General features: G+C 33.5%; 2 protein-coding genes across 6 annotated transcripts; both read left to right on the plus strand.

Moving 5' to 3' along the window:
- The first annotated feature begins 1,661 nt into the window (after nucleotides 1-1,661).
- LOC106785741 lies at nucleotides 1,662-9,528 on the plus strand. Of its 4 annotated transcripts, none has more exons than XM_014746450.1 (5): nucleotides 1,662-1,994; nucleotides 3,078-3,342; nucleotides 3,525-3,865; nucleotides 3,964-4,503; nucleotides 7,500-7,552. In XM_014746450.1, the coding sequence occupies exons 1-5, from the start codon at nucleotides 1,931-1,933 to the stop codon at nucleotides 7,535-7,537; spliced, it is 1,248 nt and encodes a 415-aa protein (XP_014601936.1). In that variant the 5' UTR covers nucleotides 1,662-1,930; the 3' UTR covers nucleotides 7,538-7,552. The 4 variants fall into 4 exon arrangements, with proteins under 4 accessions (XP_014601936.1, XP_014601939.1, XP_014601938.1 ...); XM_014746453.1 differs by lacking the exon at nucleotides 7,500-7,552 and adding an exon at nucleotides 9,425-9,528 and having other exon boundaries at nucleotides 1,663-1,994; XM_014746452.1 differs by lacking the exon at nucleotides 7,500-7,552 and adding an exon at nucleotides 4,689-6,704 and having other exon boundaries at nucleotides 1,663-1,994.
- A 54-nt stretch (nucleotides 9,529-9,582) lies between these two features.
- On the plus strand, nucleotides 9,583-12,213 carry LOC106785742. Of its 2 annotated transcripts, none has more exons than XM_014746454.1 (5): nucleotides 9,583-9,751; nucleotides 9,945-10,139; nucleotides 10,221-10,577; nucleotides 11,073-11,208; nucleotides 11,331-12,213. In XM_014746454.1, the coding sequence occupies exons 1-5, from the start codon at nucleotides 9,598-9,600 to the stop codon at nucleotides 11,425-11,427; spliced, it is 939 nt and encodes a 312-aa protein (XP_014601940.1). In that variant the 5' UTR covers nucleotides 9,583-9,597; the 3' UTR covers nucleotides 11,428-12,213. The 2 variants fall into 2 exon arrangements, with proteins under 2 accessions (XP_014601940.1, XP_014601941.1); XM_014746455.1 differs by having other exon boundaries at nucleotides 10,221-10,547.
- The last annotated feature ends 5,548 nt before the right edge of the window (nucleotides 12,214-17,761 follow it).

The following is a 17,761-nucleotide window of genomic DNA, read 5'->3' on the forward strand; positions in this document are numbered from 1 at the left end:
TTAGAAACAATCGAACAAAATGAAAGTACTACCGTAAATTCTAACATCGAAACCACACAAATATCGACCGATTTAATTAGTCAAGAAAATTCTACACCAAATATTATTTCTAGTACATCATTTTCCTCAGAAATAGAAATTCCATCGACCACGTTAGAAACTCGGGCTGAAACAATCGAACAAAATGAAAGTACTACCGTAAATTCTAACGCTGGAATCGAAGCAGTATCGATCGAATCGGTTAGTCAAGAAAATTCTACACCTGATATAATTTTAAGTACATTATCATCTGTTGTCAGTGAGACCACAGAGTCGATTGTTTAAATGTACGGCAATGTATGAATTGTAATAAATAATAAGTCGCAAAATAATTTATACGATTTATCTTAAAGTATTCATTGACGTAATGTATAGTAATCTTAATTCCGGGTATAAAAATAATAAGAAGAAAAATGAAATGAAGAAATGATAAATTCCATGTTAATACATTATTTATTAAAACACGAGAAAATATTCTTGAGTATGCATTTCTTCAATGTTATCACGTATTCATTCGAAATTATGATTAATCAAACTGGAAGTCTTTAAGATAATTCCAAGTCATATAATGTCTTATGACTCCAAATATATTGTTTTATTCAATAAAAGAATTGTTTAGTATTATTACAAAAATTAATTTTATTTTTTCTAATTGTAATCATATCACACAATGTAGTAATTTATTCTGTAAAAATAATTGTCATTAGTATCGAGAGAAACATTATGAACATTTCGAATGTACTTTTTATACGTATAGATATTGTAATTTTATTATCATATAAAAAATTAGTCATCGTATCAATAATGATATATATTTTATTCTTCATACGTATGTGTATTTCCAGCAGATATATATATATACAGTGAGTCACTTAAAGTCTAAATATAAGAATTGATCGATTATTCTTTCGATGATAAAAAAATAAGATGCTTTTATTCACAATAATCGGTGTAAAAGAAAAAATGTAGAATGTTTTCAGACTACCTTGATCTACTGTATCTTTTGTATAGGCAAATCATCAAGTATTATATCAGTTCTTTCTTGAATTAAACATAAGTTTCTCATAAAGATTTCACAATCATTCACAGTGACCGAGATATTTGCTCGTCTAATCTTAATTGATATTCACCTGATATACATACACATTCGCAGAGTAGTATACATTCTTCATACACATTTCCGAATCTAGTAATATTCTAGAATGAACCTACGTATACTACTACATGTTTAAACATTCTAATTCTTCGATTCATTTCTAATCTATCTCGTACATTAACAACATCCACATAGGATAGTAATAGTTCTATCTTTCTATTTCTCTCTCTCTATCTATTAACTATTTTCTGTAACGATTGTGCGTGTATGTGTTTATCGATATGTGATTATCCGAATGTGTTTTTATCGATTCTATCATCGAAACTGTACGATTATTGCACAAGTCTCGTACACTTTGACAGAGCCTAGTCAGAAACAATCTTCTGGGATTCCACAAGGCCACTATAGCGTCACATACGTCGTATTCAAACGACGTTCCGTATCCATCTCGTTAAAATATAATAAGAAAAAAAAAACAAATAAGAAGACGAAGAAACGATGGACCTTTCTTTCTTTCTACGAGGGAGAAGAAATAAACAGTTATTTTACCTAGAATACTATTGAATTTATGAAATTATGTTATTGGTTATATGAATTCGATGAAAATCGAGATGCTCGTTCGTTCGATGACCACGAATAACACTTAAGAATAAGAAGAAGAAGAAGAAGAAGAAAAAGAAAAGGAGATATTACGTGGACAGAGACGACTAGAATTTAAATGTGACTTTTAAGGTCATGCGTATACATTAAAAAAGGGTAGAGCAGAGTCACAGAGAACTCAGAACGGTTTTAGACATGGCATCGTGCGTTAAGTACCTACTTCTTATTTTTTCTTCCGTCGTTGTGCTCGCGAGAGCAGGTAAGTAATGACCTATCGACAATGATTTGAAAAACATTTTACTCACTCGGTCGAAATGAATTTTTCTTTTCCAACATAAGAAATGTGCACTTCGGCGGTTAATTTCTTTGAGAAGGAGTGAAAATCCTTGTAACTTTCATTTCATCGATTTAAACGCGAGTTATAAGAAATAGTTTTTCCAATCGAACCTCGGATCGTTTTTAGAAAGTGAATTTTATATGGAAATAAAATGTGTTACATTTTCAAAATAAAGTGAACTCGTAAAAGTATTCTAACTGTGTCACACACAAATGTGATTCGGATTATTATAGAAAATTTAAAGTGAAATGGTGACAATTTTGAAACTTTGCCAGGAAACTTGGACGATAGATATTACACAAATGAATGCAGTGTGATATTGGAACATCGAAGTATTGATTATATTTTATTTCATACGGAGTACTTGAAATCTAGACGTTTGACAGTTAACATGAATTGTTTCTTTTTCTCCTATTTTATCGTGACATGTATCTGAAATGTGAAAATTAGTTTGAAAGATACTATCTTTTGAAACATGTACAAGTTGTCTATGTCATAGAATTTCAAAATCAAGAATAAGCTAACGAGTAGTTTATAATTTATAGGAATATTACTTTGTTCTGTATTTATTTCACAATTATTAATCTATACTTATACAATTAGAGAGAAAATGTAGAATTTTTAAATAAATATTTGAATTCACTTAAAAAGTGTATACAATCACGACCACATATAAAATCCGAATCTAAAAGAAAATTTGCTGAGCTTTCTTGTCTTCTCGTTAAAACGAAAAAACGAATAGAGAGAAGAAAACAAGGGAAGAGAGAAATAGAGAGAAAACGAACAAACCGGAGACTAAATTTTCCAACGTGTTCGACGTGACGGGAAAAAGAAATGGAAGGTTATAAAAGGTTTAGCGTGTTCATTCCCTTTCGAACAATTTCCTCTTTTCTGCGTGTCACGAAGGAAATGTTTTCTTCTTCTTCTTCTTCTTCTTCTTCTTCTCCTTTTTGTTCTTTTTTTTCTTCCTCTATTGTTTCTTTTCCTCTTCATTCATGCTCGTAGACGATCGCGTGCATTTCAACGATGAACACGAGAAACGATGGAACACACCACCAGAACTGACACCGGAGCAGGTTACCAGGAAAAAGGCAGAGACGATAAATGGAAGAGCTGAGGCACGATTTCTTCCATTCAGTGCGAGCTTCAACATAAACGCTGGCCAGGACAATAGCGAGACTTTGCAATTGGGAGCTGGCCTCGGGGGTATCAGTGTATCTCAGAGTTCTAGTTTCTCTCAGGCTGCAGCCAATTCCTTCGGGAATACAGGGTATGCCACTAAAGTAAAAGGAATGAACATGCCTTCCTATTTTTATGACTATTTATATCTTATATCTTATTTTTGAAAAATCGAATCGAATGAAAAAATTCAATTGCTAGTATTTCATATTTCTATAGTTAATACTCGATTTATAGAAAACTAAATAAAGTTCGATTAATTGTTTATTTTAGATCTTCGTTATCTGCTAGTCAATCCTCGTCGTTCGCTGCAGGATTGACAGGAATTTCTACATCAGACGCTAATTCGTTCAACGTAAACCATCCTGTATTTGGTGGACAGTCAAATTCAAATAGTAATTCATTCAGCGTTGGTCAAGCAAGTGCTTCCTCTCAAGCAAACGCACAGAACGGTCAGGCAAGTTCTGGTTCGCAGGCATCAATCGGTTCCGTGCATTCTTCGGCATCTACCGGTAGCAACGTGCAAGTTCTCTCCGATGGTTTGATACTAGGACAACCTCAAGGTCTAAGAAAACCAGTCTGGACCAACATCGGACCTAACCATGATTTCCCTGGTGCGATATTCAAATATTCATCATTACCTATGCATAAACCTGTTGAATATAACGCGAGTCATTAGCATAATTCAATAACTAACATTACTTGTCAACAGGTCACCCAATTTCCAACAGACCAACATTAACCATACAAGAAGCACCAATCACCAATGGACAAAAACGACCGATAACGTTAACATTAGGTGGCTACGATTCACGCTGGCAACAAAGTAGACCACAACTTGAAACGAACGAATGGTATCCTAACGGGGGAACCAACTTTCAAGGACATCAGTGGAGGCCACATTCAAAGCACGAGTACGCTCAAGGCTATCCGTCGATTCCTAACTCGTGGTCGCAGGGTCAAGGACAGTCAAGCGATGGTTTGCACATCGCCGTAGGTTCTGCTAATTCCGGTGCCTCCTCGAACTCCGGAGCTCATGCTCAGGGATTGGTTACTTCGGTTCATCGAAATCCTTATAGACGAAACGAAGGCAACTTTGCTAATGTCAATTCCATGAATCAAGGTGGACTATCTGTGGACTTTGTCAAATTTCCTGGACAAACTCATATTCAAAGTATACCACGAGAATTTGTCAGGAGCAAACAAGCGTTCAATGGCAAACGTCGAATAAAAGAAACGGATGTTGTTGAAGGTATCGTATCGGACATCGCGGATACGGTGTCGGATTTGTTAGATATTTCGTAATTTCATTCTTTTTGATCTGCCGACAATATTTTAGCAATAGCTCATTCATTTGACTCCCGATCGTGTAGCGTTCGATAGATGATTAACGATCTGTTCATTATTATTTCCTTCTCAACGTTATCCTTATTCCAGGACGCATTCCAAGAAATTGATCCACGTTGAGATATACAAAGAATTATTTAATATTCTCATAAATCTCACTGCGCAGGGATTATTTATCGTGGTATCACGTGCCATTGCGTTAAACGCTCTTTAATTAAAAATATGACGAACTGCGCCTACAATTATTTATATTCTATGAATCAAAGTGTATTTTAGTATTTTTATGGACAAGAAAGTCAAGGATTTTCGTAGATCGACGATTAACAATGCGCCGAGTATCAAGAAATTTTATTGATTGTCCCATTTACGTCACTGCCAGATGCGTCAGTTCCGGCGTTTAAATAGGTGAAGGTCAAAGTGCACAATCAATGAAATGCATAAAACATAAAAAACAGCAGCACCATCTTTCAAAGATGATCTATCGATCATTGAAGATTATTTACGAAAGATAATATTGTTCACGCTTCTATTAACTGATGGTACAAAAGATTTCCTCCTTAACAACTGTAAGTTTCTTTATCGACATAGATAAAATAGACACAAAAAATTATGTGGCATAAAAGAAACTAAAAATATCATCCAAAAAAATTACCTAAACTTTTACTCATCTCTGATTTGCGTTAGTACCTTTCATTAAAAAGTACCGAATACGTGAGAAAAAATTGCAATATGAATTTAAATTAGAATTTTCCCATTAGACCAATCGATGACATAATAATAACAACAATAATAATAATAATAATATTAATAATTATAATAAAATAACCAACCAAGGGGGACATGGTAAGTCCGTAATTATATTACAACGAGAAGTACGGACGGTTTATTATTAGTATTATTAGACAATCTATAATTATTATCGGAACGTAAAAAACGTCATACGTGCACAGTGCCCATTTATACGTGCAACAAACGATTGACTGAAAAATAAAAAGTTGATTACAGGAAACGTGATCGCTACACTCGCAGTAATCAGTATCTATGAATTTTTCTTTCGATAATTCGCGATGTTTTGATAGGGGAAGTGCGAGTGACTAACAACAAACCAGTACGAATTCAGAAAATCCCCGATCAATTACTAAATACTATGGAATTAATTATTCGTATGGTCTATAATAAAAAAACAAATAACGTGTTATATTTGCAAATCTCACAAAAGAGAATTCATATTTTAATTTATTATTTATTTAATCCAAATAATATATAAAGTAAAAAAGAAAAAGAAAAAGAAAAAAAAAAGGATAGATGTATAAAGTAATTAATTTTAATGAATCTAATTGATACAATGCCAAAATAAAAGTAAGATGACCCTTTTTCATGGTCGCGTTACATGGTTTGAATTATTGACTCGATGACTTTTATAGCTTACATACTCGTAGCCATTAAGTAACCACGTTAACGATCTCGACCGACGTGCTGTACTACCCACTCGATGGACACCATATCTCAGATTTGTAAACGATATAGTTCCCTTTGCGGTTGCCCGATGAAACGAATCGACGATTGGTAGATAATAAGAAGAAAACGTCCTTTATGAAAATATCTATGTATAAGGTGGAATATGCAAAATGATTGTGACTAACGAGTTCTTAAGGAAAAAAATGAAGGAACAAATAAAAATTAAACAATTGGTGATCTATTCGTCCCTCTCCTATATATACCTCACTCAACGAGGAGGATCCTCTTCGAAGGATTATTATTCTTCCATCTGACCTGAACAGCAATGGTCAAGGATAAGCTGGATTAACGTCCCTCTTCTTCGCGGTAAGAAAAAGACAAAGAGAGAGTGAGGAAGAGAGAGAGAGAGGGGGGGAGAGAGGGGAAAGATGAACGAGGTTACGATCGTTACTGTCATCGGCATTGCTTTCAAATCTCAACCGAGTTCGTATATAGGAACTGGCCAATGATCTCACACTTTTTTCCAAGTAACAGGATTGCGCAAACTATTTCGAAGAAATGTAATTAAGCTCTACGTAAAAATGATTTAGGGTTGTTGTTGCAGATTTATCTCGTGACGAAAAATAGATTTATGTAACATGAATTTTTATTAGAAGAAACAAACAAACAAACAAAGAATTAATATATGTATTTAGATTTAAATTCGAATTTATACGCGTATATATGTATAGATCTATTTTAATATAATTTCCATTCAGACGAAATAAGGAGAAAAAATGTGAATTTCAGGAAGATCTTTAATTAAGCATCAAATTAGATACGTATTAATAGTGCGTATAATTTTCTTGGGAAACGATCCAATTAGCTTGAATTTAAGGGATTAAAAAAAAAAGCCGAAAGGAAAGGAAGAAGACGTTAAAAGCGAAAGGAAAAGATGAAATCTGTCTTTCTTTTAGGTTGCATACATTATACGGTAGTATGGTAACTATAGAGATATGCTCTACAATGTTTAATCTAAATATAGCTACATCGTTAAGATAATCATCGGTGAGAAAGAAAAGATACGTGCAACAAGATAGTAGTAGTAAAAAAGTATATAATCGTCGATCCTTTTGCCATCCGTCTCAAGAAGAGAGATCACGAAAATGCAAGGCGTCTTGGCTATGAAACGCATTTAACTGCATCTATACGCAAGCCTTATTCGCCTGCAGACTCGGTCTCCTTGCTCTTGAAAACAAGGGGACGTACTGTTCCTCGATCTACAGGACGATTCATAACATATTCATTTATCTATTTCTCTTTTTAAATATCATTCACGAACAACAAAATGTAGCCAATAAATTCCGGATTAGCGTAAAATTACATAAAAAAATATTTATTTATTTTTATATTTATATAATTAAACTATAAGATTTATAATACAAATAATAATTTGTTTTGCAGACCAATATTATCTAAAGGATTATTCCAAGTATTGGTAAAAGTATCGTTGCAGCGTAGAGATATTACCAAAATGATATTAATAATAAGGATTACGCAAGGGATGCCTTTCTTTCTTGCGACATTTTGTCCTCGATTCTTCCTTTCACTGCGAAGAAATGATCACACGCGTCGTTGTTCGTATATTTTTATCGTATAAATTAGTTTATTATTATAAACTGAAATAATAATGTCACGGATGTGATGCACACATAAGTAACTTTAAATTGATATTATTGAAAATATTTCTAAGATAAAAGATTAAAACGAACGATTAAAAAATCTATCATAGTTTACATATTACGACTCTCGATGTGGAATATAAACAAAATTATTTATGTTATTATTTACTACATAAATTGTCTTAATAGATGCTCAGGTTCTCATCTCAGCGCGCTTTACAAGTTAAATCTCATTGTAACGAAATTCATGGGACGAATTGCAAATTTGTTTCGTGGTTAATGCCTAGTAAGACTCGTTTAAAATAAACGGAAGGAAAGAGAGGGAAGCCCGCAGAAGTCGTCGTTTAACCGTTGTAAGGTCAAGGCCGAGATGAGAGGTCGATGTTCAATGCAGCATAGATGCACCGTCGAACGAACTATCTCGAAAAGTATGCAATGTTCTTCTCCTTTTCTTTTTTTCTCCGTGCAAGGTGGAAATAAATGAGCGATCGCGAATAAAAAATGCATACTTATCTAAATTACGTTAATGCAATGCGCTCGAGTTGCACTTGGAAAAACCCGTATGAGACGTTGATATTCAACAACGAGTAATCAATTCGCTTTGATTTTTTATCTCCTCTTATATTTAAATGTTTAATTTAATTATATAATATAAATAAGTAACTTTTTTTTTCACATATTCATCCTCTGGAAATATATTTAATGTATTCGCGTACATATGATTATATACTCTATCGAGCATTTTTATCATTTGATTTTTTTTCTTTTACCATCTACAAAACAATGATGATGATTCGATGATGATCGTTTAAAGTCTCAAGCACGCAATTAAGGGAACCTCCTCTTGAGAACTTTCATGAGAGATGACGTCTATTCTGTGTGACGAAGAAAAATAAGATGCCGATGATAACAATGCAACTCGTTATCGAGTAACGGCGAAAGATGATGCCGAAGGAAGAGCACATCATACGTAAATACTTTTCTACGCACGAGCTTATAACGTATCGTTATTTAATCTTAATGCATATTCCCGGAAGTCATTACTTCATTTTCGAGTTACCAACGTAAATTATTTATCGCCTTCGATAGTACAGGATCGATCTGTTCATTTTTCTTTTTCCTTTTTTCTCTTTTTTTTTTTTTTTCTCAAGAAGACAATTACCGCTTCATTGTTATTTTCAATAATAAATATCCAAACTTTAAGGAAGGTATAAGAAAATTATATAAATCCGTGTAAAAAAATGTAGTCTTTTATTTTTTGAATATTTCTAAATCATATCGATTACAAAAAAATATCTTATTATGACACTACATAATTATAAGAGATATAAAAACAAACTCAAATCATTATTATAAATCGATATTGTGTATATTCGAGTTTAATTGATTATTTAATATTTTTGATGAGTCTTCAATTTTTTTGTTTAAGATCAAAACAATACAATAAGATTGGATTTTTAATTTTTCTTTTTTTTTTATGCAAGATCTTGTGTATTATATCATTACTAATAATCGACGATACACCCATGGATTTGTGTACATATACATCCAGACACATACGTACACGCGTAATTGCAATTTTATTCTTTCCTCATAATATCCTTGCGGTTGATTGAAAAAAAATTATAATTTTACACTTTTGATTCTAATAAGAATGAAATTATGAATATTTTGATCAGTAACAAATAATTTTGATGGCCATTGTAGGAAGAACTATTTAGATCATGAAATTTCGTGGAAAATCCAAAGCGCAAAATGCGAAAATGTGAATGGTCGAATGGAAAAATAACAAAGTAGTATGGAGTGGTGGACTCTTCTCCGAACAACTCACGTATTCAATTATATAATACCTCGTGTAGATCTTTGTCGTGCAAGGATCGATGCCTATAAAAGCGGCAACATCAAAAGATAGCGTTGCAGTGCATCTTCGGATTTCTGATAATCCTAAGATGGCTACTCTTATTTCTAACGTTCTTGCCTTTCTCTTGTTGGCTGCTGCAATAGTTTCTGGATTACCTGCACCCGATGAATCAAGTGAGTTTTTATTTTACAGATCTTAAGTCACACATTTCTTATTTATTTAAAATTAATAGATGATAGTGTTAAAATTCACTATTATTTTATATCCTTTTCTGCATGACGTAAATTATATGTCGTATATATCAAACGACTTGACAGATGAATATAAATATATATATAAATTTAATGAGTTGTGGTTTTTCCACAGAAATCTCCACCGATATCAATGAGGAAAACTCAACTCTGATATTGGACCTTGTGCCTCCTATAGAAGGAGAAGATGATAACGGGAGAAATGTCACTTTGTTTATTATAAATCTTTACGCAATTCGAAATCATTCTGGCGAGAGTTCGGAAGAAATGCTCGATAATAATGTCGTACAAAAAATGCCGGATATAATAGGTGAGTTATTTTTGATGAAAGTTTCACAAATATTTATAATATAGAATCGCGATTGATATGCGAGGATATCATTTGTTGTAGGTCCCTTGGCAACGTTATTCCTAGTGGTAGAGGAAGGAGGAGACGAGGAACCTGTCGATCTCGACAAAATGGCTAAGTACATGGAGGAACATGGATTAAAAACCGATAAAATCGACGAGAGTGGTGAAACGAGTGTACTGAAGACAGAAATACCGGAAAAAGATATAGACGACGTCAAGGAGATGTTGGAATCCACGGCAGATAATTATTCGACGTCGGATAAACTATCGAAATCGAAGAAATATAGAGCGAAAAGAATGGCTTGCCATAAGTGTCATGGTGGTGGAGGTAGAGGTGGTGGCGGAAAAGGTGGTGGAGGAGGAGGAGGTAGTTATCAGTATTACGATCCATACGGAGGTAACTTTACTCATAACAATTGCCTATTATAGCGCACTGTAGTTTCCGAAACATGAGTAAGTAGAAATTAGTCGCACGGCAAGACACGAAGCTTATTAGATATTTGTAGAGTACGTGTTATAATGACACCTAAAAGTATTGGTAATTCAAATATCCAAAAATATGATGATTTAATTTGTTATGTGTGTAAAAAAAAATAATTTCATAAATTGCCATCAATTTTTCATCTTGATCGATGATAGACCTCCTGAAACATACATTAATAACAATTATATTATTCAATACCATGGATATTTATTCACCGATACTTTTTCCAACGATTGCAGATAAATAAACGTATCATTGGATTGGTCCGACGTAAATCAATTAAATATAATAATCATGAAAAAGAACCTCCTTAATAATTGCAGACTAAATCACCTGTTTTTTTTTTGTTTTGTTTTTTCAACAATCCGATCAATTTCCTCGTATAATTTGTTATTGTTATATTCGCAGGACAAATTGGCGTAATACCGGTATACGTAGTACCCGTTGCGATTCAACAACAACCGCAGTACCATCCTCCACCTCAACAGTACCATCCTCCACCTCAACAGTATCATCCTCAACCTGTGTGCGATCCGTGCCAAGGGTACGTGTCACATTTTCTTTATTATTTTTCTATTTTTAAATATAATATATTATATATCTCGATTTACCAATAAACCATTTATTGCATAATTCTAATAACATGTTATTTTGTTGTTGATCTAGACGCGGTGGTGGTGGCGGTGGAAGAGGTGGGGGTGGTGGAGGTATTGCATACGCACAAGCCAGTGCTCAAGCAAGCGCCGGTGGAGGAGGATGGTGAAGAACTTTTTTAATAATCCCCTCGCTACGAGTATCTTCAAGGAACTTTTATACTTTCTTTCGTTAATATTATTAACGAAGGGTAGAAAGAAAAAACCAAATTATTAATTAGCTTTGAAAACTGCCTGACATTAATCACAATTTGTTAATTAAGTTACTTTATGGGTAGAGAAAACAACAACAAAAAAACAAAATCTGTTTATTATCCTCTCAATAGTTCTTACTAAGAGTAAGTAAAAACATGCTGCTGACTAGACTGGTCGGATGGTCTACAAGAAATATTAATGCATCATAGTATTACATTTGTTAAAATATTTCTTATATCGATAAGAAACTGTCTTTTTCCGATAAATAGTATTAGAAAGTGAAATTGTAGGATATTTGCGTATGTTCAGGAATGTAAATTAATTTTCATTCGTTTAATTATGAATTGATTGCTTTTATATATATATATTGTTGATGTAATTACCTTTTTGACCTTTTTTTTTGAATTAATAATTTACCTGAAGTAATTTAAGAGAATTTAGTCGCGATCGACTGCATCGCATATACCTTTTTCGTGTCTCACAATACACTATATTTTTGCAAAATGATCTTCGCAAGGAAAAAACTGATAAACAGGTTTTAAATCGATAATGTTCCTAGCAATATTCCGCATATATTCTGGGATTTCCTACAATAATGAACAGTAACTTAATTGACTTTACTCGCAAAGCGGAATGAAGTTACATCGTTTTAATAAATGCCACGCTGTAATTTGTATACCTCATTAAATGTTAATACCTAACCGCAAGTTGGAGCGCATATAATCGTCGGTTGAGAGAATTTCTAAAAATTACAGAAAGTTCCAATGAAAACACAGGCGTCATCGCGTCGTCGTTATCATCATCAAGATTTCGACTTTTATTTTCAGACTCGTTACAACGCATCCTTTAAGATTTTTCAAATATTTGAAAAACTCTGAAAAAAATAAATGAAAGTCTTCATAGGTAAATACTTATGAATATTCCCACCGCCTCTCCACTATCTAAAATATTATATGTAACAAGAAATTTAGCTGAAAATAATTCTTCTTCGTAATATATTAAAAGCTTTAATTGTAGGTTTGAAGCGTTAGTAAAGCCATTAACCGGAGCTAGCTTAGGTATCCTAGGTCGTCTGCTTTTTTACGTTCTAGGGCTGTCCTAGATCGGCTTTAAAAGCGGTGTCCAGTATCAAGACTATAAATAAGAGTAGGGTGAACGAGCAGGCAGCTTCCAATGAGCGACTCGAGTCGTGGCTGCTGTGTTAACTGCTAGTGTTGAGAAAGAGAGAGAAAGAGAAATACGGATCCGTAATTATGGTACGACTTGGGTGAACGTAACGGTAAACTTTGAATTTTTTTCTCTCCATTTTTCCGGATACGGAGCAGAAGAAGAAATAGAAGAAGGAGAAGGAGCAGCAAAAAGAAAAAAGAGAATATACAATAAGAATATGATGAGGATAGAAATGGGAAAAAAAATTTTCGACGAAACGAAGCCAATTCGAAACGGCAAGAACCCACTACTTTGTCCGCTATTTTAAACGTTCTCTACCTGCTTCGAGACTCGATGATAATTGGCGACTTGAAATTATATCCTCGTCTTCGTTTATATATATATATGAGTTCTTTCAGGGATTTGCTGAAGATGAGAGAAAGGAAAGGAGTTTTTACCTTCGTCGCTCTCGAAACCTTCGATTTTCATGCTATTTAAATTCCTTTGAAAGTTTATCTCCTGCAAGTGTAGATAATGGCTTGAAAAGTCACTCGGACGTATCATTATAAAGATTTCATTGTGTTATTAATCATTAAATGTTAATAAACGCGAGTCATTTCAAATATCACTAGATGACACATTTTTGTTTCGAAAGTAGATTTATCTATAATAAATAATTATTTCATTAATATACTATTTATATATATAAATATATTTATAACGAAACGTCGTGCAATGAAATTATCTGATTGGAAATATCTAAGGATAAAAGTCGGAAAGATTCTTCGAAATGAATGATCACCAAAGATGAATAGAATGTATGGTAATTTTGGCAAATTCTACGCCTTCATTAACTTTGAATTTATTTCAAAAGGATCAGAAAAAGAAAAAATGTCGGTTAAACGTTTGTAATACGAAGAACCGAAGAAAATGTGGGTTTGCAGGTCGACGAATACCCGTTGGCGTCCATCATCGATGTCTCGATCTCTCGGATAGGCTCTCTTTATCTTCGTCTTCTTCGAAGACTCTCTTTTAGCAGGTACATGAGGAGCACGGACTTTCCGGTCGTTGACCGTAAACGTCCGGCGAACGGCCATCCATGGCTAGTGAATTCTCTTCGAAGAGCAAACTGTTGCGGAAAAACTGGGAGAACGAGGAGGAGTCGCCGACACGTTCGTAAAAAAACAAAACTTACTCTCTCGGATTGACGTGAGGTAATCGCATTCGTTGCGACTCTCATCTCAAACTAGCTCTATCCCATGGATCTTGGAATTTCCCAGCTTTCGATCTTATATTGATACTTTTTCATGGAAAGTTATTTACATCGGTCGAGTATCTATTACACCTAATATATATTTTATACTATAATAGAAAATAATTTAATTACAAGATCAAGTATACCAATTCGTTAGATATCCTCTGTTATATTTATATATTTATGATATTTAATATAAAGTACATTCTAACACAAAACTCGTATATAACTTACAGACAGATATCTGGTTTGTTCAAAAGACGTTCCTATTCGTTCTCACCATTCCGTTATTCTATGGAGTACTTTTTCAAAGTCAGCATCGAGGTTAATGGAATCCTGGCGCGAGGCCTAGGACCTATCGATCGATCGGTTCATCGAATTGTATAAAAAAAAAAGGCTATTGATTTTTTTTTTTTATAAGTATAAGCCAATATATAACATCCTTTAAATTGAACATTTACAAATAAAATGGAAATAAATATTTGAACGTATGCAATAATATGTTAATCGGATGTATCATCGCAACCAATCGAAGTGTTAACGTGAACATATTGCTAATATCGCTAGTTTATTTCATTCAAAACCCACGCATTTACATAGAAATTTTTGTTTTTCTTTTCTTTTTTGATTACAGTATTATCGAAAGACACTCGTTATTCGAAGATCAGTCATCGCAAGATATACGATAAACAAATTGATTCTAACATTAAGTTGGCCTATCTATCGCGAATCGTCGGCATAGTTAGAACTCGTTCGGAATTCGATCATCGACGCACCGTTAGTATTAATAGTTCTAACACTGCACCTAAGGCAGAAAATAAAAGAAAGAAAGACGAAGAGAGAAAGAGAGAGAGAGAGAAAGAGAGACAGATTGTACAGAAAATGGCTGCTCGGTGAAATATGTTCACATGTGGAATCACATTGATAACATTCTTCAAAAATACAAAAGATATCTTTTCGCATTTTTGCAATTCGATATTATTCGAATTGAAAATAATTGTGCGATTAGAAGCAATAATTTCATTTCTCTGAAGTTTTTAGCATCCATGCGTGCTCGTAAAGCTCGTAAAGTGAAGAACCGGTTGGTTGGCGAAACAACTTCAACTTCAACTTTGTTGGTTTATGAAAAAAAAGCGCGTTCTGCGTCTGCTGCACGAATGCTTTGGAATCGAATACTTATCTTAGGAAAGTAAATATATATATGTTATATATATGTAAAGAATTTTTCTCTTTCTCACGTTTCGAGCTTTTCTCTCGCGAGAATCGAGCGAACGACGACCTTAGCGAGCAATTTGACGCGGCCTAGAATCGCAATAGGACCATCCTGCCTACCAATTGCGAACGATCTAGTTGTCCCACGTCTCACGTTCATTCTGTGCATCGAACGATATGCAGAATCAACAATCATATCCACTAAAAATGATTCTTTAATGGATAACAAATTTCATGGCTGTTCGATCAATAAAAATCAGGAGATACAGGAACCAAAAAGAAATATTCTTATCCTATGATGGTTACCAAAAAAAATGGCTAAGTTTTAACATATTAGAATATAGAAAAAAGAATGTTTTTAAATATTATTCACAGACGAGTTTAATGCAAAATAACGTAGAATAATCTCGAATTGAAACTTTAAACGAGTATCGTATTTCTCGAGGGTATCTGTAAAAGCACATAAATATGTAATAGAAGACACAAGATAAACGCGATAGTAGTTAAAAAAAACAGTTGTACCAAGTGGATAACTACAAGAGATACAAAGATTTGAATATTAAACCATTGCTAATAATGTGGAAAATGAAAGTAAAATGAACATTGTACGAACAAGCAATTATACATCAATTATTTTATCTTTATTCCAAACATGCAAACAGAGAATTATACAAGAAAATGAAAAATTGGTAAAGCTAAGAGATGGTGTTATCTTGAATCGAAGAAAATACTCGGTTAATTGTAAGTGTAATGGAAAGTGAGATATAACGGTAAAGAAATGGAAGAACTGCGTGCATCGATTTTTCAAAGAAGCTTAGATCAAAGATATACTTCAATGCAGAAACAACCCACTAAACCAGAACACGTTAACCGTGTCAACAGAAATTACATACGCTCGTGTGTTCTCCAAATACCCTTACGCGGTTCAATCGAGCGGAAAAGGGGCGTGTGTAGTCTATGATCGAAGAAAAGAAGCTACATAGCGAAAAAAAAAAAGATTAATAGATGTACATATGAAAATGCGGATAACTAATAAAGTATTGTCGAGAGAAGAATCTAAACATATACAAAATTCTTATTTAAATTGCTTAAAAATTAATTATTAGGACTGCACAATTAAATTAACACTTCTTTTTTTCTTTGTTTTATTTTTTTAATTGACAAAAAATAGAAACATCTACGACGATGAATAATGCTCTTCATTTTGATTTATCCTTTATAGAAAATATTAGGGTTAACCAAAAGTTCGTGCATTCATTGTGTTGAAACTTTACTTTGAAACTGCAATAATGGATTGTTTTTGTAAAATTTACGTTGAAAATATTCATTTTGAATCGCACGAACTTTTAGTTCATCCTATTTCAACGATATACAATTCGTGTGCATAAACGTATATTTATATCCAGCAACAGAAAGATAAAAGGAGAGAGATGTAACAGTGCAAAATGGAAAGTGATGTAATTTTAAATCTTACACGATGACGATGTTGCGTGACGCGCGCAGACTCCACGAGTTCAAACCACTAGTCGTTAACACCTGTCTCCAGGTAAAAGAGATTGATAGATATTGAAAGAGAGAGAGATAGAGAGAAGGAAGACGCTTACCTTCGAAGAAGCACGCGAATATTTCTAGGTCGTACGCCGCTCCTGACCTTTCACCCAGGATACATCATTGCCCCGAGGAAACACGTTCGAGATAATAAAATGCCACTGAAATCATTCTTCTCTCTCTCTCTCTTATTAGTATGTTAAATCGCTTTTTAAAAGCGAAACGACGATCGGATTAAATCGTATACTTAACGACACGAATTAATATAAGCTTGAATTTTCCTTAAAATTTTGTTCAAACACGATTATCGATCATTGAGTTATTACTATTAAACTCATTAAAGAATCATTAAGAGTTATTCAAAAATAATTGTATATAATTTATATTAATTAAATAATAGTCTAACTCTCTATGACCTATCAGCGATGTGTTCTAAACATAATTAAAAAGCTAAAGCTAAGGATATTCGATCTTTTCGCGAGAAAAATTTCAACCTTGGTTTCTCTCCTCTTCTTCCTGATCATTCAAGCGAATCCGATATACCTAGCTAGTACACATATATATATGCCATTCGAGGATAAGAAATATTGTAAAAATGTATAAGATCGAAGGTCGCCAAATTGATCGACGGACAATAAGAAATCGATAAATCGCAGAGCCGAGGTAGTGCTGCTGGTTGCTGAACGTTTACTCCGGGATTCTCGAAAGGATAAGGCACGTAAGTAAGTACTTACGTGTTTCTCCTCCTCTTTATTTCTCCTTTTCAAACTATCGAGTTCTCTCGGTTTCGACGGAAATTCTTTCAAGCGGAAATACACCACGAAGAATTCAAGCAACTGAATGGCAATCTGGAGATTGAAAGACGATAGAACCTTTCTTAAAGTTATTCATTCCTTTTTTTTCTTTAATCAACGATTACCATTTTTTTCTATTCTTTATTTCTGTTCAGAACACAATTATTCTAAATATACTTCGCTAAAATTAATTTGTGTTTGACGTTATAAAACGGATAAAACATGATACTTCTTTTAATACGCCAAGGCATAGAGGCATTGTACTCTTTTGGAAACGTTCCACACGGAGAT

The sequence above is a fragment of the Polistes canadensis genome, unplaced genomic scaffold, assembly GCF_001313835.1.
Source record: "Polistes canadensis isolate GaletaPanama2010 unplaced genomic scaffold, ASM131383v1 scaffold_55, whole genome shotgun sequence".
Classification (NCBI taxonomy): domain Eukaryota; kingdom Metazoa; phylum Arthropoda; class Insecta; order Hymenoptera; family Vespidae; genus Polistes; species Polistes canadensis.

Coding starts and splice junctions, on each gene's coding strand:
- LOC106785741 (XM_014746449.1), top strand. CDS start 1,931: ATGGCATCGTGCGTTAAGTACCTACTTCTTATTTTTTCTTCCGTCGTT. Junction 1,995..3,077: donor CGTTGTGCTCGCGAGAGCAG/GTAAGTAATGAC, acceptor TCATGCTCGTAG/ACGATCGCGTGCATTTCAAC. Junction 3,866..3,963: donor ACCTAACCATGATTTCCCTG/GTGCGATATTCA, acceptor ACTTGTCAACAG/GTCACCCAATTTCCAACAGA.
- LOC106785742 (XM_014746454.1), top strand. CDS start 9,598: ATGCCTATAAAAGCGGCAACATCAAAAGATAGCGTTGCAGTGCATCTT. Junction 10,140..10,220: donor AAAAATGCCGGATATAATAG/GTGAGTTATTTT, acceptor CATTTGTTGTAG/GTCCCTTGGCAACGTTATTC. Junction 10,578..11,072: donor GTATTACGATCCATACGGAG/GTAACTTTACTC, acceptor TTATATTCGCAG/GACAAATTGGCGTAATACCG.